Source organism: Mercenaria mercenaria, chromosome 5 (genome assembly GCF_021730395.1).
Source record: "Mercenaria mercenaria strain notata chromosome 5, MADL_Memer_1, whole genome shotgun sequence".
Classification (NCBI taxonomy): Eukaryota; Metazoa; Mollusca; class Bivalvia; order Venerida; family Veneridae; genus Mercenaria; species Mercenaria mercenaria.
In genome coordinates this window covers 92244741-92268998 of record NC_069365.1, presented here as the reverse complement: position 1 = coordinate 92268998, position 24258 = coordinate 92244741, and the positions used below count along the sequence as shown (strand labels likewise).

Sequence of the window (24258 nt, the reverse complement as noted above, 5' to 3'; positions counted from 1 at the left end):
TATCAAACTCGATAAAGAAGTTCAATATGAAAGGACACTCGTGTCATATCCTGTCTGTGACATACCTAGAAGATCGATGCGCCACGCTATTTGCCAAAATGCCAAGTGCCAGATAGATAATGCTTAATGCCAATTACTTAAGTCTAAATGCCAGTTATTGAATGCTAAATGCCCATTACTTAATGCTAAATGCTACATACCAAATGCTTTATGCCATATGATATACTTAATTCTAAATGCCAAATCCTAAATGTCAAACAGCTAATACTTATTGCTAAATGCTAATCAACAACTTCTTTAAATTTATGTATTAAATTAATGATTTCTATCTCTTAACCTTATTATTATAACTTTTAATTATCTGAAGAGATATAATATTCTACCAGTCTGACTTGAAACCGTAACATGCTCTACCGACCATAAGAACATTGGACCGAAAGTCTTTACTCCTAAAATGCTTAGAAAAAAGATTTTGATACAGACAAAGGCCAATGCCTTTTTAAAGGATGCACTTATACATTGATATATCACTTCTTTTCTTAAATAAGCACTTGGCATTCATTGTTTCGGATTTCTCAATTAACAACTAGCATTTATCGTTTGACATTCAGCATTTGGCAAATAGCATTTTGCATTAAGTATTTGTCACTTAGCATTTAGCATGGCGCACCGGCCTTCCATATTTCAGATTTCTATTTCCACTGCAATAACAGCAACAATATTCCAGCTGGTCACCATTTTGTCATGTCTAAAGTACTCTAATTTCAAATTTCAACACATCAAATTTCATAATTTACTCGTAAAACGTGATATAAATTTCTCATTAAACTACTATACCCAGTTCATTGTACTTTAAAGGCTCCGGATTTTTCATTTTGAAAGAAATAAACCTTCAATATGTATCATTGTATATTGAAAATAAATGATAATAAGAAAAACACGTTTAAATACATTCCTCGTCTACCATCAGCTGGTAGGAGGCAAGATTTTATAAATTCAAGGCAATTAGATGGACTTTTTATTGCTATTTCAGGGAATCATGAATTTGAAGTTTTATTAGTGTACTTCTGGTTTGCGACAAGGGAGTTGGTGGATTGGTATTTGCATGTCAAATTGACGGGTTCGTACTTCAGACGCCGTTATGATTTGGTCATCCATGCACGGAATTCGGTATTCTCGGAAAAAATCACATCGCTTCTAAAATAGAACAGTCTTCGTTGGGTCTAACTCATTATAGCTCTATCAGTACTTAATAGCATGTCAAATATTTCTTTTTTCAAGGTAGGAAACTCTTGCATTGATAAATTTAGAAGCATAATTACATCCCTTTATTGAATACTATATATTGTCCTTTTCTTATTAAGAGTCATTCTCATGGAACGATTGGTTTTGTGCCCTTTAAAAGTATTTGTTCAAAATGATATTACATTACCTATACTACTTTTATATATGAGATTTAAATCTCAATTGTTTTAGGTGGCATAGGATGACACAATTCAAATATGGTAAGTTTATTCTAATTATTAGATTTGTTTGAATTCTTGTTATAATTAAAATATTAATAATGTTAAAAGTTTTGTCTAAAGAATCATTTAAAGTGCACTGAAGAGCATTTTTATAAGATTTCAATTATTCACATAACATATTTATTTCAATGTTGAAGTATCAAAACAGCTAAAGCTATTTGAGCCGTGCCATGAGAAAACCAACATAGTGGGTTTGCGACCAGCATGGATCCAGACCAGCCTGCGCATCCGCGCAGTCTGGTCAGGCTCCATGCTGTTCGCTTTTAAAGCCTACTGCAATTAGAGAAACCGTTAGCGAACAGCATGGATCCTGACCAGACTGCGCGGATGCGCAGGCTGGTCTGGATCCATGCTGGTCGCAAAGCCACTATGTTGGTTTTCCCATGGCACGGCTCATTTGACATGTTTCCTGATTTCATCTGGAAGTTAAAGATATTTTAAATTAATATACCAGAGGGAAATGACTGAATTTAAGCTTCGCATCCGGCCTATGTTACTTGTCCATACCCATTCTTTCTCCAACTCTTATACATTGTACATACAATGGAGTTGTTAAAAGAAAAGGTCATCTTTACTCTAATGTACAATACAACCTAACTAAGTACCCTTTTCTTTATATTTTCAGTTAACGGATGAACAGAAAAAATGTAAGTAATTTTCATTTTTAGTTCTTGATCGTTTTCTTGCACACTGTTTTTCAAAATTATTCAAAATCTTTATATGGATCCCCAGGCTACGTTTCTGTTCCTAGAGTTAAATGTGTCAGTCTGTGTTCAGACCTGTGTTCAACGACGTAGATAGTGTACTTATCCTTATACAGTAGCCACATTTTTTCTCTCAAAATTTTCATTTATATTCAATGATGGTGTGGCTTGCGATTCGCAATGGTATTCTGTGAAAAAAAGTGTTGTTTATTTATAATTATATTAGATGCGACCCAGGCTTTCTTGTCCCTGGATGACCGACATACAGGTTCGATCCCAAATACAAAAGAGACAGTGATCGACGCGGTACGGCTGTCGGGGCTGAACCCTACTGAGATCGAAATAGATCAGCTCATAAAGGGCACAGGTACAGGTGAGTACTTTAAAGTTTAATAGCTATTTGTTTAACTTTACTCCTTAATTATCAGAGACAGTAATTAAAGCAACATTATACTCGCGTATAGTGGGCACTATATAGTTTCTTAAAGCTTTACTTCATTCTAAAGAACCCTGGAGGTGGTAATAGGGACTTTTTTTTAGATTTTCAAACATCATCAAAAACGATTTTGGCATTACAAATTTCAACATTTTTAGACCAAAAAAAAAATCAAAAAAATCATTTCTGAGTTAATTTGAGAATGTGTTATAACAAAACTGTGTTATACAGTTAGAATCATAAAGGGAGGTAATCATAAACAGAAGGTTCAATAGTATTTCTCACTATGTTAATTAATATTCAAATCTTTGGCAGATATGTTAGAAAACAATTATCGCAGAAAAGTTTTAACAAGAAATAGACATATTTTGGTTCATAAAAATGTGACAGTCACATTGAAAATAAAGGCATTATGAGCCTTTAAGGATAACATGGTGTAATAGCCATATTTCATATCTTGTAACTGGATGGTAATATTTAAATGAAATTTGGTCACTTTAAAGACATTCAAAATTAAAAGATTTTTCAAATTTCATTATTTTTGGGAGACAATCGGTATCAAGTTCGAGACAATTTTTCGGTAGAAAGCTGCATTATGATTCTGATACAAAACTCAAAAATAAATCTAAAATTCCCTGTAGGGAAAAGGAGAAAATCTTTTTTCCCCCTAGTTTTCAAGGGAGATAACTCATGAAAAATTAAAATTATCATGGGAGGTAATCTAAATTAATTATTTTTTAAACTTCTGTCACTATATAACTTGTCAATATGCACCTTATTTCTATCGTTTGACACTTTTAAAGCTTAAGGGGACGCATACTTTGAAATTAGAAAAAAGTGGGTGGGGTATTATAAAATTTACCTGCAAAAAAGTACAAGGTTTTGGTAAATGAAATGAATACTGTTTCAACTGTTATAAGTACACAAAGGATTGCTCACTAAAATAAAAATGAGAAAAACTGAAACAAGAAAGTTATTGTTGAATTACGTAAGACTTCTTGTGTACATTCAAAGTCAACAATTAAGACTTTTTGGTGCGAAAATAATAGTGCTTCACTTTGTCTAAACATTTATCAATGTCCTACAGATTCTAATTTAAAGAAAGAATGTGAAATAAGTTCACTGTCTTGCTTTTCATTTCGCATATGTGAGCTAAAACATATTATTTAGTTTGTTTACAAAGTAGTGCATAAGAAAAGATACGGTGGTCAAGGAATGCCACATTACAAAACTAAAAGAGTATATTCCCCTTAATACATTAAACATTTATCGTTACAGAAGTCTAGTGGCTTACAATAAAGGCCTAGAAATGTTGCCATTATTAATTTTTAACTTGGTATTCATGAACTACAATGCACTTAAATATCAAAACACATTCAACAAACTTTTGAAAATGTATTGTCTTAAAAATCCCTAAAATAAGGTATGAAATTTGGTTGAGAGGTCCAATCAATGTGTATATGTGCAAAAGCAACATTCTAATCTTGTTCACAAAAGTTACTAATAAACAGCAGGAATGTCAATGATCAAAACTGGACGAATATACAGTTATCCTCACTTTGATGTCATTTATAATTTGTCCTTGAATTCTCCACCATACTTTTCATAACTCTGTTTGCACGAGTTGCACGAGAATACTGTCATTCACGTAAAAAACGGGGTCAAATAAGTTGTAAATGCAGTATCATCTAAACGTAATTAATGGATTATGCAGTTCAAATAATTATTCTTGAAGAATTTAATGTGTAACACAACTTTATTACTAATAACTTGATATGTGGCAGTGAGTCCAGTAAGCAGGTGTTCGAGATAATCCGTCAAGTTTGTAAGCTATATTGATCTACTATTGGAATAAAGCGTGATTTGAGTCACTGCACATATAGTTTTAGTACTGTTTAATAGCAGTCGGTTTATAAGTGACTTTATTGATTCATTTTGTGTTTTGTTATTGTTGTCAAAAAGTATAACAGAAGTGCCTCACAACTGAAGCGGAAACCAGTTTGATGCGCAAAGTAGTCCACTGTAAGTAATATTATTTGACAAATGTCCACAGAAATTAATAATTTTCTAATATTAAAGACGAATATCTGAATAGGATTCATTATTTGATAAGAAATTATAATCATCGACATGTTTTTTTAAAAATCGTACACGTGCTGACACCTAAGTTGTCTCCCGTTGTTTATTAGAGTTACCTTTCGTCCGGCGCAGTAAAACATTAGCAGTGAATCGCCGAGAAGTCGTGGGAAAATTAAAAACCATGTAAACAAACTAAAATTAACCACCTTTTCAAGATGAATTTCAAGTGATCGACATTATGCATTTAACCCGCCTGACCTGTGTAGCATCTTAGATATCCCTTCTAAGGTATTCATTGTGTAGAATATCATGTTATGCTCTTGCAATGCTAATCCCACTCTGATTTTTTTGTTTACATTTTTTATCAATGAGAAATATGGCGTCCATCCCGAGATGAACAGACGTGGCGTTAAATTTTTACATGTTTAAGCAAACCTGGTGTGTTAGAAAGAAAATCTCATCCCTTCAACATTATTTGGAATACTGTTATTGTAAAAAGCCTGTATTTTCCTTATACAAAAGCTTAATATTTTGTGTTGAATGTACTTTCACAAAGACCTCTGTTTTCCTATTACATTCATAGTACCACATCCTTATCCACAAAATACTGAATATTACAGGTGTCCATCAGTATTATATCAGTTTAGGAATATGTTTTTTATTTTCCCACCATCGATTTCTTGAATATGCACCCCTTCCGCATTGCTGTATGAACTGCGAATGTAGCAATATGCGTCCCCTTAAATTATCAAGTTGTATGTACGCTTTTGGTGAAATTGAGGCCTATTACACCATGTTAGCCTAACTGGGGTTACAATGACTAGTTTAGTCATATTCACATGCATGTTGCGTATCAGATGCGCATAAAAATATCAGTTTTTTTTTTTAATTAAACGTTTGAATTCGCAGATTTTGGTGACAAACTCACAAAGGATGACTTTCTCTCTATGATGACCAAAGTGGATTGGAAACAGGCTGATGACGTCAGAGATATGTTAAAGGTAGTTCTCTGCTTTCTTTTCTTTATGGTGCTGTGTCTGTTTGTCGGTTTGCCTTTCGGCGAAACAATCCGTTTTTTCTTTTTTTGCATTTAAAGGCACTGGCCTCCAGTTCGTACGACAGCAAAAAAGAAATTTTATTTAGATATCTTGAAATTCATGCTAAATTTCTTAAGAATGCTTCGAAACTTAATTACTGACGGACTATATACGTAATGGAAACACGCGAGAATTAATTGTTTTACTAATTTTAAAAATCAAAATTGAAAAGCGTTTGTAACGTTTTACTCAAGGTAAACTGCTTAAATTATAAATATCTTTATTTAACGCGCTTCATACACAAACTCCCGATCGTGTCCTCAAGTTCATTCTCGGTGAACAGTACTCATACTACCGTGAATGTTACTCAGTGAGCAGTACTCATGGTAATATGAACACTACTCAGTGAGCAGTACTCACAGTACCGTGAATACAAGTCAGTGAGCAGTACTCACGTTGCCGTGAACACTACTCAGTGAGCAGTACTCACAGTAATGAGCAAACAACTCAGTGAGCAGTACTCACAGTGCCATGAAAACTACTCAGTTAGCAGTACTCACAGTATCGTGAATACTACTCAGTGAGCAGTACTCATGGTAATGTGAACACTACTCAGTGATCAGTACTCACAGTGCAATGAACACTACTCAGTGAGCAGTACTCGCAGCACCGTGAACACTACTCAGTGAGCAGTACTCACAGTAATGTGCAAACAACTCAGTGAGCAGTACTCACAGTGCCATGAAAACTACTCAGTTAGCAGTACTCACAGTATCGTGAATACTACTCAGTGAGCAGTACTCATGGTAATGTGAACACTACTCAGTGATCAGTACTCACAGTGCAATGAACACTACTCAGTGAGCAGTACTCGCAGCACCGTGAACACTACTCAGTGAGCAGTACTCACAGTGCCGTGAACACAACTCATTCAGCAGTATTCACGGTGCCGTGAGCACTACCCAGTGAGCAGTACTCACGGTGCCATGAATACTACTCAAAGAGCAGTATTCATGGTAATGTGAACACTACCCAGTGAGCAGTACTCACGGTGCCAAGAATACTACTCAGTGAGCAGTAACCATGGTAATGTGAACACTACTCAGTGAGCAGTACTCAAGGCACCGTGAATACTACCCAGTGAACAATACTCATAGTACAGTACCATGAACACTACCCAGTAAGTAGAGTACACACTAAAAAAGGGACACCACTGTAAAAAAATGTAACAGTGCGACCACATACACGCATCACAGGATCGATGCCCCTTTATCTAACGAAAAAGGGGCGACAATTTTGTAAACCTACCTTATCCCCTTCTGGGATTGGTTATTAAAGAAGGGTTTATATATGGCATCTTTTTTTACGTTTAAGCAGGGTAATAGTGTCAATTTGTTTTCAGTTTTGACATTTAAAACCGAATATGACTATATAATTTTTTGGAAAATATGACGATATTTATTTTTTTTTCAACTCCTGTAAAACTGACTTATTAAACTTTTAATTATTTCAGTGACATCATCGAAACGTTTTAAAAACGTTTTAAAAATGTTCTATCAAGGTGCATATATTTCAAGTTATACAAAAATATACTTTGTATGCAAATCTTTGCTTGAGGCAATATGCGCACAATAATTGAACAGCATTGAAAACCTGTCTGGATAAGACGACATTACCCGTGTCCATGATAACAAATATAAATAAATGTACTAATATACAGAATTTAAAACTATTATCGTAAATGAACCAAATATGTAACTATTCTAGCTATTCTGATGTTCTGTCCTCATAATGGATAAAAAAAACCCCTATCCTTGGGGGAATACAAAATATAAAATAGAACTAGAAACTGACCACATTTGTTTTTCATACCTGCATAACTTGAAGAAGAAAAATAGACACATATAACAATATGTATCAACTTCTTCAAGTACTTGCTTGTGATGCGCATATATAAAGTCACATTAGTATGAGTACCTTTTACAATTTTACTGTAACACATCAATAATTGTCATTCTTTGTATCAGATAATCCTTTTGTGCCATTCTTTGATTTCTTTCTAATTTTCAAAACTACGAATTAGTGATAAAGGGTAAAATTTGTATTTTAGCAGGAATTTGACCCTTTGCTTATGGCCCTAGGTCGCTCACCTGAGAAACACACCATAACAGTGTAAACATGCTTGACGTAGTAATTTCATGGAAATAAATATTCTGACCAATTATTATTAAAATTGGAGCAAATATCTTGAGCATAAACAAGTATTTTCTCTGATTTGACCTAGTGACCTAGTTTTTTTTTACCCCAGGTGACCCATATTCGAACTTGACCTATTTTCATTAAGGCTATCATTCTTACCAAATTTCATGAAGATCAATTGCAAAATACAGCCTCTACAGCATACACAATGTTTTTCTTTGATTTGACCTAGTGACCTAGTTTTTGACCCCAGACTACCCATATTCAAACTTGACCTTGATTTTAACAAGGTAACCAATCCGACCAAATTTTATGAAAATACAGTGTAAAATGCAGCCCCTATTGCAAACACAAATTTTTCCTTGATTTGACCTAGTGACCTAGTTTTTGAATCCCAGATGACCCATATTCAAACTTGACCTAGATTTCATCAAGGTTATCATTCTGACAAAATTTCATGAAGATCAGTTGAAAAATACAGCCTCTATCGCATACACAAGGTTTTTCTTTGATTTAACCTAGTGACCTACTTTTTGACCCTAGATAACCAATATTCAAACTCGACCTAGATTTCATCAATGTTATCATTCTGACTTAATTTCATGAAGATCAATTGAAAAAATACAGCCTCTATCGCATACACAATGATTTCATTTGATTTGACCTAGTGGCCTACTTTTTCATCCCAGATGACCCATATTCAAACTTGACCTAAATTTTATCAAGGCATTCAATTCTGACCAAAATTCATGAAGATTAACTGAAAAATACACCCTCTATTACATACACAATGTTTTTCTTTGATTTGACCCAGTGACCTAGTTTTTAACCCAAGATAACCCATTTTCAAACTTGGCCTAGATTTCATCAAAGTAATTATTCTGACGAAAATTCATGAAGACTAATTTAAAAATACAGCCTCTATCGCATACACAGTGTTTTTCTTTGATTTGACCTAGTGATCTAGTTTTTAACCCCAGATAACCCATTTTCGAACTCGGCCTAGATTTTATCAAGGTTATCATTCTGATTAAAATTCATGAAGACTTATTGAAAAAATACAGCCTCTATCGCATACACAAAGTTTTTCTTTGATCTGACCTAGTGACCTAGTTTTTGACCCTAGATAACCCATTTTCAAACTTGACCTAGATTTTGCCAAGGTAATCATTCTGACCAAATTTCATAAAGATCAGTTGAAAAATACAGCCTCTATCGCATAAACAAGCTAAATGTTGACAGACAACAGACAGACAGACGCCGGACATCGAGCGATCACAAAAACTCATCTTAGCATTCCTCAGGTGAGCTAAAAATACCGATAATAACCAGTAACCTGTTAAAGAATGCAGTGCTCTAACTACTCTGTAAATATTGAACAGTTCAATTATGGCACATCAGATCAATATAACAGCATTATAATTGAGCCGCACCATGAGAAAACAAACATAGAACATTTGCGACCAGCATCGATCCAGACCAGCCTGCGCATCCGCGCACATGCTGTTCGCCAACGGTTTCTCTAATTGCAAAATGGTTTGAAAGCAAACAGTATGGATTCTGACCAGACTGCGTGGATGTGCAGGCTGGTCTGGATCCATGCTGGTCGCTAATGCACTATGTTGGTTTTCTCATGGCACGGCTCAATTATTATGACTTCTTTTATGCGTATAATATTTTCATGCGAAATGGTGTCTTCCCGTCAAGTCACTTTGAGAAAAGAGGGAGTTCGGACTAAAGGGGCATGCTACTTATTAGTAAGTGTGTAAAAATAGTCAAACGTAAAAAGAAAAATTGTAATAATTTGTTACCAGGTGCAACATCTTGCACAATGACCATGGATACACGGAATTATAAATGAACATTATTTTTTTTTAACTTTTTTTTTTATTTCAGGAAGACTTCAGACTCTTTGTTGACAACCGAGCTGTTATAAATGAGGATGAATTCATTTTTATTCTGACAAGAGAAGGAAGGGAGCGACTTTCCTTAGATGAAGCTAAACAAGTTGTTGCCAAGTTTGATAAAGATCATGAAGGCAATATCCAGATAGAGGGTAAGTTGAAATCGTTTCTTGTAAAATATTTGTGTTATATCTAAAGTACTTTCAAAGATGATTTTAGCGGGCCCTTCTTAAAGTTGTACGGTTATAAAGTTAATCTTTGTCTGAAAATTCCATCTTTCAGTTCACACAGCATATACAATACTGTGGCTGCTCAATATGTTTCCGTTTGAAAATGCTTCTTGTTCGCAACACATATTCTAGGGGGGTGGGGAATGAATGGAAAATTAAGTCAGTAATATGATTTATTACATCCCGTAATGATAATCTTATTCCGGCTATTGAACAAATTCATAATTTTTACATTACATTTATAAATAAGTCGGGCAATATTTCCGCTGCAGAACTCGTGAATAGCTGATAACCTATAAAAATAAACTTGTATCCAAGCAATGCAATTAGCATATGTATTCATCACCGTATCATTGCAAAAAGAGCTGGTGATGATTTGTTTACTACAAATGAACTATGGAGCATATAATATATTGAATTATTAAGTCTCTTCTATATTTTACCAGTTGATTTCAGATCCCACTGATTGTACATTTTCTTCCTTTCAGATCTAATTGACAAGCTGTTGGCAATAGCACCGACTTGACACACCATACACGGTTATAAAAATACTTTTGTTGACAATATACCAAAGTATATAAACATTACGTTTTGTTTTGGTGTGTTTTCATTTATTATTAATTACTCTGTAAATTGAAATAAATATAATTATAAAAGTCTTCTTGGTTTGTTCCATCATATCACAGTCATCCAATTCCCTCAGCCACTTAAAAGTTTTGATAGATCTGAAAATAATTGGAAAAATTGTCAATGTGTATAGAAGGCTGCTGGTATTTCCGTACAAACTAGTTTATTGTTAATTTACAAAAAATGCCGGTTCTATGAATTCAAACGTTAAACACCAGTGAGTTTCAATGTCTTTAACAGCGAGATACTACCAATGTACCCTTAAAAGTATTGTTTTTATCTAGGAACATTGACAAATGTAGTGCATTACAAGTAAAGAACACAGCTACAAAAGGAAATATTTTACAGAAGCCTTGGCCATACGCTCTTCTACAAACAGTTCTAGTAAATGCTACATGCATACATCAGGAAAGATGCGAGAGGTTTTATTGCAATGTATGTGCGGCATCTAAACTTTACAAAACACTCTCCTACAAACAATTCTAGTAAAAGCTGTGTGTTACAAAGAAAATAAGTGACAGATTTTATGGCTTACACTGACCTGGAACTTTAACGTTTTCGGAATCTGAAGCAAGTCCTTCAATGATCATATCTGCTTGTGCATTTGATAACGGTTCGTCACCAAGTTTCGTCAGGATCTCTCTAAAGTCTGCCTTAGTAATAACAAAATCTTCATTTGTATCAAACTTGGCGAATGCGCCAGCTATCTCCTCATTGATAGCTTCTTGTGATTTTAGATGAACAAATTGTTCTATAAAATCTCCAATTTCTTCCCTGTCGATCTTATCACCTTCTACAAATATATAGAAAAAAAAATGAAATTAGAAACTTCATATTTTGAAGATTGTTTTACCAGCGTTTTTATAAGGTTTCTGTCCTGTGTCATCATTTTAAAAGATGACAAGACAATAGTATAAAACTTCAATCATGTCAAAAGTTCAAAACACGGACATTTTTCTAACACGAAAGGAAATAGATACAATGTAAATTCTTGCGTGCCAGTACATGCTTTTCTCGATCAGATTGAATTCTCTTAAACCATTTATTTATGGAGAAAGCATATGTCAAGTTTTCCCCGAATTACGACGCGAAAAGGTGCAATTTACCAGCAATCATGCATGTATTTGAAATCCATTACAATGGCAGTCTAATGCGTATTCACACGGACATTTTGATCACATGACTACGAGAAAATATTTCTTTTTATATTAGTTAGGATAAGCGTTTTTACTGCACTGTGTGTTTCCATGTGTTAATTACGTGTAAGTAGAATATTTGTAAAAGTTATAGTACATTGTCTTTTACTTTCTAAATCTGCTTAACTGTTGCTGTTGTGTGTGTAGGTCTTTTTGTTGTTGTTGTTGTTCAGCCATTGCATGGGACTAAACCAAAGTTCAAATGTATTTCCTTTAATAGCACTGATCCATTTATTATTCATACCAATATCAAAAATAGTTACATAATTTGATGAAGTAATATGCCAAATATGTTCCTTGAAAATTCTCTGAAAATTTAGCATGCACTTAATGTTTCTGGCCCATTACCAGATACAAATAAATTTTATTTTCTTGAGCAAATAATTTATAAATATAGTACCAAGAGATGAAAAACGAGGCGTTAGAAAAGGAATTTCTACAGCTTTTTCTACCATGTTGTAACTTTCAACTATATTGAGAAACTTTTATATTATATCATTCATCAGTGGAGTTCAGTAAACGTACCAAGTTTGATATTGAAGCGTTATTATTGTGAACTGCATTATTTTCCGGTAGGGATATAATTTTTAGGTTCACATTAAAAGGGTCTTTAGTCTATAAATACTAAATAAAAGTGATTTTTTTCTGTCTTTTGGGTAATAATACATGTATGTCTTTTGTAAGTATACTAAATTATTTCAGCTCGATTGTGATGACAGCTTTAAGATTATTTGAACCACTCTCGAGTCCGTTTCCTGGAAAGACCAGTACTGATGTCATATGAGAAGGCGTAGTCGTGATTCGAGTAGTCTCGAACCCACGATGCCCAGGTTGAGTGACCGAAACCTTAACCACTAGACCTCCGCTCCCATTGTCTTTTGTTATTGGATTTATAGTCAGCCAAGCATTTATAATGTATATATCACCGCCTGGTTAAAAGTTAAACACTTACCAATTCCTTTGAAATATTCGTCCATCTCTTTCTTAGTAGGGTTTTGACCAATCAGCTGCAACACTTCACGTACACCATATTTGTCCAATTTGCCTTCTTTTTCTCTATCAATCAGGTCAAATGCCTCTTTGATAGCTGATTTAAATGCATCAAAGGGCAAAACATGTACAATTAAGCTGTTGTGGATGATGATTTCATTTTCGCTAATTATTATTTCTTAACAGAGTGACACCTGAATTCAAAACAATGGTGAACATTAAGGGAAAAGAGAATTTTTAATAATTCTCTAAAAATCGCGTGATAAAAATTACGCAAAAACTATCTTAAAATACAGTATAACGAGTCAAGCTAGGATTCCTTCTGCAAGAATCATTTCGGACATGGACGGGCGCCCGGGTAGAACCACCAATCTACCTCGGGATGACTTATTCATATGACGACCAGAGTGAAGCTCGAATCCATAAACGGGTACGGGACAAAAGACATTCAGCTTGGCCAGAGAGTGACCTAATGTAAGTAGATAACCCAGTGTCAAATTGTGTATGGTTTGATTTGGTTACAACGAACAAGACGCTCAAAACTGTATAAAAATTATAAGCATTTTTTGACTAGTAAAATAAAATATAAAGATGTAACTCATTCTTACCTTCTTTCAATGTTTTTGATAATTTCTACAATGAAAAACAAAACGTATAATACAGATGTCTGCAGCAGTCAAATTAACATTTATGTAAACAATGAAAGAGTATTCTAGAATTTATATTAGTATGTCCAACCATTGTTATTTACCATTTCTATTAGTCCACTAAACGGAAGGAAATTTGTTCGTTAAGAAGTAGAAGATCGAAATATTTTTCATCAAAAGACCAACAGACAGACACCAAATAATTGAAAAAAGCATTGTATCTATATTTCACTTCTAAAAAAATAACTCGACATACCTGTGTCATAATTCTGCATTAATAGCCGAAATAAATTATTAGACCGGTAGCAAATATGAAAAGCGAGAGTGTGCAACCATTCTTCCGTTTCATTTATTTACTCTGACATAAAACAAAGACATTTAATGACAATTAACAAATACCTTTACATATATTGTACATGGTTTATAGAAAAACGTATTTATATTTCACAAACACAAAACAATTAATTCTTTAACAATCTAATTTCAACTAGTTAAATCGCTTGAGCATATTCATTTTTTTTTTCTCATTAGGAAGTTCAAACTTCGGCAGTTTCCGACGCTCTCCGCTCTTCAGGTCATCCCATGAATAATCTGGCTAATTCTGGAAAAGAGAAATAAAATTGTGTCTTATACGCTGCTGACAGATATCTTTACCATTTATCGTCCCAATGCTTTCTAGATTATTTATGTTTACATTTGTAAGTTATAGACTACGAATGTTTTACGAAGTATTCAAGTAAGAAAACTTTATCAGCGGCATGAGAGTGACCTGATGAAACTGGTGGTTTAACATTAAGCATATTGTTTGGAAGCATGGAATGGAATCAAGCTTACAAATGGTATGTAGTATGTTCATAAGAGGTAATGAAACGTGCCCTCTTGCACCGGTACCCTGTTTTAAAAAAATATTAATTTCAGATGATCAGGTGTATACTAACAGAATCTAGTCCAATAACGAGGATTTTTACAGCCGCTACACGATACTTAAAGACCACTGTGATAATTACAATATCCTTTGGATGAATAGAACGCATCTAAGCAAACCGTAGCAGACTCAGTTAGATATAGTATGTTCATGAGAGGTATAGTTTAATTTTAGCATAGGCATAGTTATAAAGGACCCTAGGTGCCGAGTGGTTAAGGTCGCTGACTTCAAATCACTTGCCCCTCACCGATATAGTTCGAGTCCCATTTTGGGCGTTGAATTCCTTGTGTGAGGAAACCACCAAGCAGGCTTAAAGAAGGTCGGTGGTTCTACCAGGTGCCCGCCCGTACTGTAATAGTGCACGTAGGGCACCTGGGGTCTTCCTCATTATTAAAAGCTGGAAACTCGCCATATGACATATAACTTTGTCGGTGTCAGAATAATTTGTATATTTAATATATTGATAACGTAACACATAAGCACAGATAGTGCTTGACTCCCTTTTCATGTTGTCATAGCTATAATTATTGTTGAATTGCTGTAGTTAATAGAATTTGGGTCATTTGTCGCTGATTTGGGTTCATTATATAGATAGCTGGATCCCAGCATCACACAATAGGTCATATACAAAAATTAAAGGGAACCAGATATTTGATAGAGCAGGTACTCGTTGTAAGACACAATGTATAAATTTGGACCAATCAGAAACAAGTTCTAAAAATAGCACGTCTGCTGGGGTATAAATAGGTAGATGAATGATAGAGAGCTCATTCGGTATCCGGCGGTTGAAGAAGACACATCGAGGATTCAACTAATAATTTATCCCAGTACCTTGAGAAGGAGACTATTGCAGTCACCCTGTCAGGGCGGATAAATTATTAAAAAGAAAACTTTGGAAGTTCTTAGACTAAAGAAGAGTTGCAGAATTTCAATAAGGTTTCGAGCTATAGGGCCAGCGCATAGGAGTTTTACCTTAAGGGTAGTTGAATGCTATAGACGATAGCATATATAGGCTGAGCATCGGGAAGCTGAGACAGAGACCCAGAGTTTGGTAATCTACTGAGATAGTAGGAGAGTTCCAGCTTATAGACGGTTCAGCATTATTGGCGAAGTACAGCCAAGGCATCGGGGATAATACCTATATGGTAGTTAAATGCTATATATGATAGCATATAGGCGCTGAACATCCAGGAGTCAGGGCAATCTTATAGAGTTTGAGAGGACAGAGGCCGAGCATCTATGCGATAGGACTCGTATGTTGTTGATTCAAAGACATTGTCTGACGGGAACTCCAACAAAAAGACCAGTCAAGTATAGAGTCTCCAGCCTATAGGAGTTTGAGCTAATCATTTTTAATTGAAGATTGTTAGTTTGAAACATTTAGTGATTTGCCTGATCCCTGAAATTGTCTAGCTCATAATAAGAAATCATTTACGAATCATTGGTACACGAATCATTTAGGCAAGGTAGCCAGAGGAAAATTCTATATCTGAGATATTTGGTCTCACCAGCTTTACGTTTTAACAAAGGACATTCTACATCGTTTGGTCAGCTAGTCTAAGACATAGTCACCTTAGAGATGGACCCAAACCATTGTTCAAGATACTAAAGGCGTAGGCACTTCCCTGGGTCATATAACCAGTATCCTGACAATTTGGGGGCTCGTCCGGGATCTATATCCAAGGAGGTAAAAGAGACTAGTGGTTTTTACGTTCTGTTGGTGTCCCAAAAGGCGCTGTGACTGTAGGTAGCCTGAGCTACATATATTTTAGTTGGGTTTTAGAATTAGTTCCATCCTAAAGCTTAAAGATGAACTACGATAAATGGGTTGAGATGGGTGAACGTATGGGTCTCTCAGGTTCAGAGCTCATAGAGTTTGTAGATAGGAAAGAAAAAGAGTATACTGAACGTGAGGAGAGGATGCTGAGACGAGATGAAGAAAGGCGGCGTCATGATGATGAACAGCGTAGGTTTGAGGCTCAAGAAGCCGAGAAGAAACGATTGTTCGAGCTTGAACAGGCTGAGAAGAAAAGGTTATTTGAGATCGAACGCTTGAAAGAAGAACGAGCTTTGAAAGAGGAAGAAAGAGCTTTAAAGGAGGAAGAACGTGTTTTGAAGCAACAGGAGTTGGAGATGCTTAAAATAAAGGCTGATGCCGGAGCTCTGGGAGATGAGAAAGGTGCTGAGCACCATAATAGTAAGACACTGCGGCCGAGACTACCGAAGTTCGAGGAAAGTAAAGATGATATGGATGCATACCTCGAGCGATTTGAACGGTTTGCAAAAAGCCAGGGATGGAAGGAAGAGACATGGGCTGTAAGCCTCAGCTCATTACTTACAGGAAAAGGCCTGGACGTATATACAAGCATGCCTCCAGACCAAGCCAATGACTATCCTGCATTGAAGAAAGCCGTACTGAAGCGTTATCAGTTGACAGAGGAAGGTTTTAGATTGAAGTTCAGGGAATGCAAGCCAGAGCGTGGTGAAACTGTTTTTCAGTTTATGGCAAGGTTGGACAGGTATTTTAGTCGGTGGACAGAGATGGCAGAAGTTGACAATACGTTTGAAATGCTGAAAGACCTTATGATCAGAGAACAGTTCATCCAAACTTGTTCCACAGACCTTGCTTTGTTCTTAAAGGAAAGAGTTGCAAAATCGAGAGCTGAGATCACACAGTTGGCAGAACAATACATTGAAGCACATGGTGGTACTATAACCTCAAACAGGGTTATGAAAAATAATTCCTCATCCAATAGGCCACCACAACGTCTAAGTATGACACCTTCATCTCAGCCCCAACAAAGAGAAAGGCCAGCTTTTAAAAAGCCTGTATGTTTTGTATGCCACAAGGAAGGTCATATAGCTAGAGAATGCAGAGACCTATCCAAGAGAAAAATAAGCGGTGCTGTTTTAGCTAGTAGGGATCCTATGAGGAAAGACAGAGAAATAGGCATGGAACGCAAGATTCTACACCTATAGATTGGAGAAAGGAAGGCCAAGCGCAGAAAAACAGACAGTATGAAGACAGGAAAGTGTCAGCTTCATGCATAGCGTGTCATTAGATGACCAAAAGGTAAAAGACAACATAGAAGATGGATTACTTAAGTTAGGAGATGGACAATCTGTTTCGGTCATAGCAAGCACCTGTACCATTGATTCAACAACCGGTGAAAGAAACTTGGTGTTGAAGACAGGATATATAGGGGATAAAGAAGTTCAAGTTTTGAGAGATACAGGTTGTGAGTTGGCAGCTGTTAAGAAAGATTTTGTATCAGAGAATCAAATGTTAGATAAGAAGTATCTTATGGTTGCAATTGATGGACGAACAAGGATAGTTCCTTCAGCAAAGATACATGTTGACACACCATATTATACAGGAGAAGTTGAAGTCATGGTTTTGACAACTTTGATCTGTGATTTAGTTATTGGAAATATCAAAGGGGCTTCTGACAGACCAGACATTAACTGGAGTAGTAGGGATGGAAAACAGTCTCCATCAAAAGAAAATATTGTTGCAGCTGTGGTAACGAGAGCACAGGCTGAGAAAGAAAAACAGTCAATAAAACCTTTGAAGGTCACAGAACCTAAACAGGATGAACTTGATGTCGAGCAATTAAAAAAAGCTCAGAAGGAAGACAATACCCTAGGAAACTGTGGACATATGCCTCGCATAAAAGAAAATGAAGACAAAGAGTGGGTTTACATTTATGTATGAAGTCAAGAAAGATGTATTGTTTAGAACCTTCGAAGAAAGAGAGGCTGTATTATCAAAGAGATAAAGCAGATTGTAGTTCCAACTCAATTCAGAAAAAGGGTTATGTCTTTAGCTCATGAATCAATAGTTGGAGGACACCTATCAATAAGAAAGACAGTTGATAGGAACAAACAAGTTTTTACTGGCCTGGGTTAACTAGTGATGTCACAAGGTTTTGTAGGTCGTGTGATATATGTCAGAAAATGATCCCAAAAGGAAAAGTTAGAAAGGTTCCATTGGGAGATATGCCAATAATGGAGACACCATTTCATCGGGTGGCTGTGGATTTAATAGGACCTATTGCTCCTATTTCAGAAAAAAGAAATCGGTATATTCTTACAGTGGTCGACTATGCCACAAGATATCCTGAGGCAGTTGCATTACCTAGCATTGAGACAGAACGGGTGGCTGAAGCTTTGCTAGATATATTTTCCAGAGTAGGATTTCCATCCGAAATCTTAAGTGACAGAGGAAGTCAGTTTACCCACAGCTGATGGAAGAAGTTTGTAGGCTGATCAGCCTGAAACAATTGTTCACAACTCCGTATAACCCAAAGTGCAATGGTTTTTGTGAGCGTATGAATGGTATTTTAAAGAGTATGTTGAAAAAGATGTGTCAAGAAAAACCAAAAGACTGGGATAGATATTTGTCAGCTGTACTGTTTGCATATCGAGAGGTTCCGCAGGCAAGTACAGGATTCTCACCATTTGAACTTCTCTATGGCAGGACAGTTAGAGGACCTATGCAAGTACTTAAAGAACTTTGGACTGAAGCTGAAACACCAGAAACACGAAAACACATATGAGTATGTATTAGACTTACGGAATAGGCTGGAGGAAACATGTAAGATAGCTAGAGAAAGTCTTCATTTAGCACAAGAAACGTACAAACACCATTACGACAAGAGTGCCAGAAACAGAAATTTAAAGGTCGGGGATAAAGTGTTGTTGCTTTTACCAACTAACCACAATAAGTTGATGCTCAGTGGAAAGGACCTTATGAAGTAGTTGATATGGTCAACAAAATGGATTTTAAAGTAAAAGTCGGTGACAAGATAGGCTTTACCATATCAATTTACTCAAAAAGTACGAAGAAAGACAAGATAGTTTTGCAGGAAGTGTCGCCGTGATCGAGGCCGATGTTAGCACAGAGACTGGGGTAGTTGATGACGAAAATTTGCTTGACCTTGTCAGAATAGGAGGTCAGAAACCTATGAAAATGTACAAATTAATCCTCATTTGTCTGAAAGTCAAATTACTGAAATTAAGTCGCTTATAAAACAATATCAAGACATTTTTACAGAAAGTCCTGGAACGACGAATCTTGCAGAACATAAGGTCGAACTCACAACCACAGAACCTGTTAGAGTCAAACAATACCCCATACCATACGCGAAACGTAATGAGGTTAACCAAGAGGTTCAACACATGTTAAACGCTGGAATTATTGAACCTTTCCACCTCTGCATACAACTCCCCTATCGTTATGGTGAAAAAGAAAGATAATACAAACAGATTTTGTATGATTTTAGGCGGTCTATAACTAAATTTGATACGGAGCCTATGGGAAATGATGAAGATATTCGGTCAAAACTTCATGGGGATAAATTCTTCACAAAATTAGACCTCAGCAAAGGTTACTGGCAGATTCCTGTCGAGAAGCAATCTAGGCACTTGACAGCCTTCACAACATCTGAGGGAAGTTTCCAGTTCCGAAAAATGCCATTTGGTATGATAAATTCTGGTGCTACATTTAATAAAATGATGCGAAAATTATTGACAGGATGCAAACATGCTGACAATTATGTGGACGATATTTTAGGTCACACCATAACGTGGGACACACATGTCTCAATGTTACAAAATATTTTTAAGAGGGTTAGAGATGCAAAGCTTACATTAAAACCATCAAAGTGTCTCATAGGATATGATAATGTTTCATTCACTGGGCATAAGGTCGGAAATGATCAGCTGGAGATGGAAGATGATAAATTAGAGCGTATAAAGAATGCAGAAGAACCTAAGACTAAGAGACAAGTGCGGAGTTTCCTTGGCCTAACTGTTATTATAGAAAATTTATAGCATCATACTCCGAAGTTGCAGCACCACTGACCGACTTAATCAAGAAAGGGAAACCTAATACTGTAGTATGGGAAGAACAACATGCCAAAGCTTTTCAACTTTGAAAACCTTGCTTACACAAGCACCTATTTTACGGTTACCAGACTTTTCACGACCTTTTATATTACAGTGTGATGCTTCAGATACTGGGGTTGGAGCAGCACTTCTTCAGAGGTATGAAGATGGACAATTTCCCATAGCATATGCCAGTAAAAAAATTGCTCCAAAGAGAGAGGAACTATTCGGTAATTGAAAGGGAATGTTTGTCAATAGTTTTTGGTGTTAAGAAATTTCAGAAGTATTTGTACGGCAGTGAGTTCATCCTACAGACTGATCATGCCCCATTGAGTTACATACAGAAATGTAAAGTAGAAAGCTCAAGAATTATGAGATGGGCATTGTTTTTGCAGTGTTACAGATTCAAGATAGAATCTATCAAAGGAACAGAAAATGTATGTGCTGATTATTTAAGCAGACAATAATGGGTTATATACGTTAGGTGTAACAGATCTTTAAAAAAAAATCAATCAAGAAATAGTAAAAAGAAAAAGAGATTTGTTTACAAATTATTCTTCATGTTTATGAAAAACTGAAAGTATTTTCTTGAGAAGGGGGCTATTTGTCAGAATAATTTGTATATTTAATATATTGATAACGTAACACATAAGCACAGATAGTGCTTGACTCCCTTTTCATGTTGTCATAGCTATAATTATTGTTGAATTGCTGTAGTTAATAGAATTTGGGTCATTTGTCGCTGATTTGGGTTCATTATATAGATAGCTGGATCCCAGCATCACACAATAGGTCATATACAAAAATTAAAGGGAACCAGATATTTGATAGAGCAGGTACTCGTTGTAAGACACAATGTATAAATTTGGACCAATCAGAAACAAGTTCTAAAAATAGCACGTCTGCTGGGGTATAAATAGGTAGATGAATGATAGAGAGCTCATTCGGTATCCGGCGGTTGAAGAAGACACATCGAGGATTCAACTAATAATTTATCCCAGTACCTTGAGAAGGAGACTATTGCAGTCACCCTGTCAGGGCGGATAAATTATTAAAAAGAAAACTTTGGAAGTTCTTAGACTAAAGAAGAGTTGCAGAATTTCAATAAGGTTTCGAGCTATAGGGCCAGCGCATAGGAGTTTTACCTTAAGGGTAGTTGAATGCTATAGACGATAGCATATATAGGCTGAGCATCGGGAAGCTGAGACAGAGACCCAGAGTTTGGTAATCTACTGAGATAGTAGGAGAGTTCCAGCTTATAGACGGTTCAGCATTATTGGCGAAGTACAGCCAAGGCATCGGGGATAATACCTATATGGTAGTTAAATGCTATATATGATAGCATATAGGCGCTGAACATCCAGGAGTCAGGGCAATCTTATAGAGTTTGAGAGGACAGAGGCCGAGCATCTATGCGATAGGACTCGTATGTTGTTGATTCAAAGACATTGTCTGACGGGAACTCCAACAAAAAGACCAGTCAAGTATAGAGTCTCCAGCCTATAGGAGTTTGAGCTAATCATTTTTAATTGAAGATTGTTAGTTTGAAACATTTAGTGATTTGCCTGATCCCTGAAATTGTCTAGCTCATAATAAGAAATCATTTACGAATCATTGGTACACGAATCATTTAGGCAAGGTAGCCAGAGGAAAATTCTATATCTGAGATATTTGGTCTCACCAGCTTTACGTTTTAACAAAGGACATTCTACATCGTTTGTCAGCTAGTCTAAGACATAGTCACCTTAGAGATTGGACCCAAACCATTGTTCAAGATACTAAAGGCGTAGGCACTTCCCTGGGTCATATAACCAGTATCCTGACAGTCGGCGTGACGTTAAACCACACAAAACAAACAATCATCGCTGGACTCGATGTTTCCAAGGGGAAAAAATAATAGCAACACTGATTCCAAGTACGTGGCGACATTTTAAAAAATACAGATTTAAATAACAATATGGTTAACGAAAGAAGACAATTCAAGTTGTAAATTAATTTACTATCAATACTACACCTATCATTTTAGTTTAACAAATATATCTACATATACCTGCAACATTAAACATCCCGTTCTTCTCTATATTTCTCAGACTTTCTAGTAAATATTCAGCATCTCCTTCAGTTAGAGGTTCATCTCCTAACTTCGTCATCACTTTTTTAAACTCCTCTTTACTGATCAGGAAATCCCTGTCGTCGTTAAACTTCTCAAAAGCGTCCATCAGTTCTTTATCGATCTCTTCTTGTGACTTTATAGGTATTCGTTGTTCCACGTATTCAAGAAATTCGTCCAGTGTAAAGTCGCCATCACCTGGAAAAAAAGGAAAACAAAAATGTAAATTCCTAATTCAATAAAAAAGAGGTGAAAATAGTGTCAATACAAAATATATTCTTTTCTGGTTAGCAAGTAATGTAAATTTTCGTCACGAATGTTAAAGTATTATTTAGAATGTTATTATTAATATTGTTTGTTTTCCAGTACTAATGTAATAGTAATCGAGTAATTAGAACTGTTTCAAGACTGCTTTAGATGCTAAGCTAACAGAGAGTAACCGTATGTACGATTTCTGATATATCATTTGGTATTTTCTCATGTTAAGAATATGACCGTTACCCAAACGTTCCATGTACGTTATCATTTCTTCTGATGTGGGATTCTGGCCGATCAGTTGTAATGCAGCCCTTAACTCGGATTTACTGATCTTTCCTGTGCCGTTTATGTCGATGTCTTCGAAAGCATTCTTTAGTGCTGGTGAAACATAAAGAAATAAAAAGGGCATATTTGTAGAAAGTCGGAGTATGACATTATTTTGAGCACGTATTAGTGTTTGGAGGTCGAATATACATACCGAAGGAACAAATTTAAGTCATTTTTGATCAGTGAAAACCAAAAAAGTACTTTACCGAATTAGTCAAAACAGAAATCGAAAAACAAGCCTTAATTTTAACAAATAATTCAGTTTGAATCAAAGCAACACCAAGAACCAGGTACAATTTTGCATCAGAGCAACAGCAAAAACAGTCATCATTTTTTAGAAAATGATGCTTAATGGAGTACTTTAAACGGACAAAACTCTCAACTTCCAGCGGAAAAAGCAGACGATGTGTACTGCATTTCATATACATATATAACCGTTGCTGTGAACTTTTACAATTTGACTACAGGTTTAGGACGATGCGCTGATGTTTCGATTCCTGGATCTGATCAAGTTCCGGCCATTGGTTAAGATGTACTGACAAGAGTTGTGACTTCAAGACGTAAGCAAAAGACAAAAACAAAATGAGAGATACAAAGAAGTGCATACCTGTTTTCTGTTCTTCAGATAACGTCTGCCCTCCCGACATTATTCCCGGACAGAAAATTTTACTGAAACTTTTCTTTTAAATGTTTAATATGTAAACAAAACATTAGGACAGAACAAGTACTAGTTCTTTCATTATAACTACACCGTATCAGTTACAATTTATACGGTTGAAGTGCCACCTGATTATTACAATGTTAAAAGTGGTAATACGAATACATGTATACAATGTCATAGTAAAATCGCACAAACAGCATTAAATTAAAGGTCATTATTACGATATTGTTATTATTATTATTGATTTCATTTATTAATATTGTTATTATTATTATCAGGGAATCGATCCTACCGATTTTCGTGAAGCGACGAAAATCAGGATCGAACCCTCTACGGTAACATGCGATATATATATACCGAATGAGATATACAATCTTCCGGCACGTGCACAGAGCCTCTGACTTTGGATTTTTTGGAAGAATACGCTTTTTCCTTGTGCGTCCACATAACTTGTCCGAACCGCAACGTCTTGCACATCAGTACAAATATGTGCAGTATTTTTTTTTATTCCAA

At 35.7% G+C, this 24258-nt stretch overlaps 3 protein-coding genes across 5 annotated transcripts; 1 reads left to right on the top strand and 2 right to left on the bottom strand.

Moving 5' to 3' along the window:
- The first annotated feature begins 1386 nt into the window (after positions 1 to 1386).
- Positions 1387 to 10774, top strand: LOC123557939 (calcium vector protein-like). 3 transcript variants are annotated; one of them, XM_053544327.1, is made up of 6 exons: positions 1387 to 1505; positions 2152 to 2173; positions 2457 to 2597; positions 5655 to 5746; positions 9878 to 10037; positions 10604 to 10774. In XM_053544327.1, exons 1-6 carry the CDS (start codon positions 1503 to 1505, stop codon positions 10639 to 10641), a joined length of 456 nt encoding a protein of 151 aa, XP_053400302.1. In that variant the 5' UTR covers positions 1387 to 1502; the 3' UTR covers positions 10642 to 10774. The 3 variants fall into 3 exon arrangements, with proteins under 3 accessions (XP_053400302.1, XP_053400301.1, XP_045205690.1); XM_053544326.1 differs by having other exon boundaries at positions 2457 to 2603; XM_045349755.2 differs by lacking the exon at positions 2457 to 2597 and having other exon boundaries at positions 1473 to 1505.
- Positions 10276 to 13938, bottom strand: LOC123557938 (troponin C, isoallergen Bla g 6.0301-like). Its single transcript, XM_045349754.2, has 5 exons — positions 13832 to 13938; positions 13537 to 13561; positions 12891 to 13025; positions 11284 to 11535; positions 10276 to 10840 (listed from the first exon to the last, which is right to left on the bottom strand). Exons 1-5 carry the CDS (start codon positions 13838 to 13840, stop codon positions 10815 to 10817), a joined length of 447 nt encoding a protein of 148 aa, XP_045205689.1. The 5' UTR covers positions 13841 to 13938; the 3' UTR covers positions 10276 to 10814.
- LOC123557937 (centrin-2-like) lies at positions 13906 to 23849 on the bottom strand. The gene is made up of 4 exons (XM_045349753.2): positions 23692 to 23849; positions 23001 to 23135; positions 22440 to 22697; positions 13906 to 14176 (listed from the first exon to the last, which is right to left on the bottom strand). The coding sequence occupies exons 1-4, from the start codon at positions 23729 to 23731 to the stop codon at positions 14151 to 14153; spliced, it is 459 nt and encodes a 152-aa protein (XP_045205688.1). The 5' UTR covers positions 23732 to 23849; the 3' UTR covers positions 13906 to 14150.
- Positions 23850 to 24258: the final 409 nt, after the last annotated feature.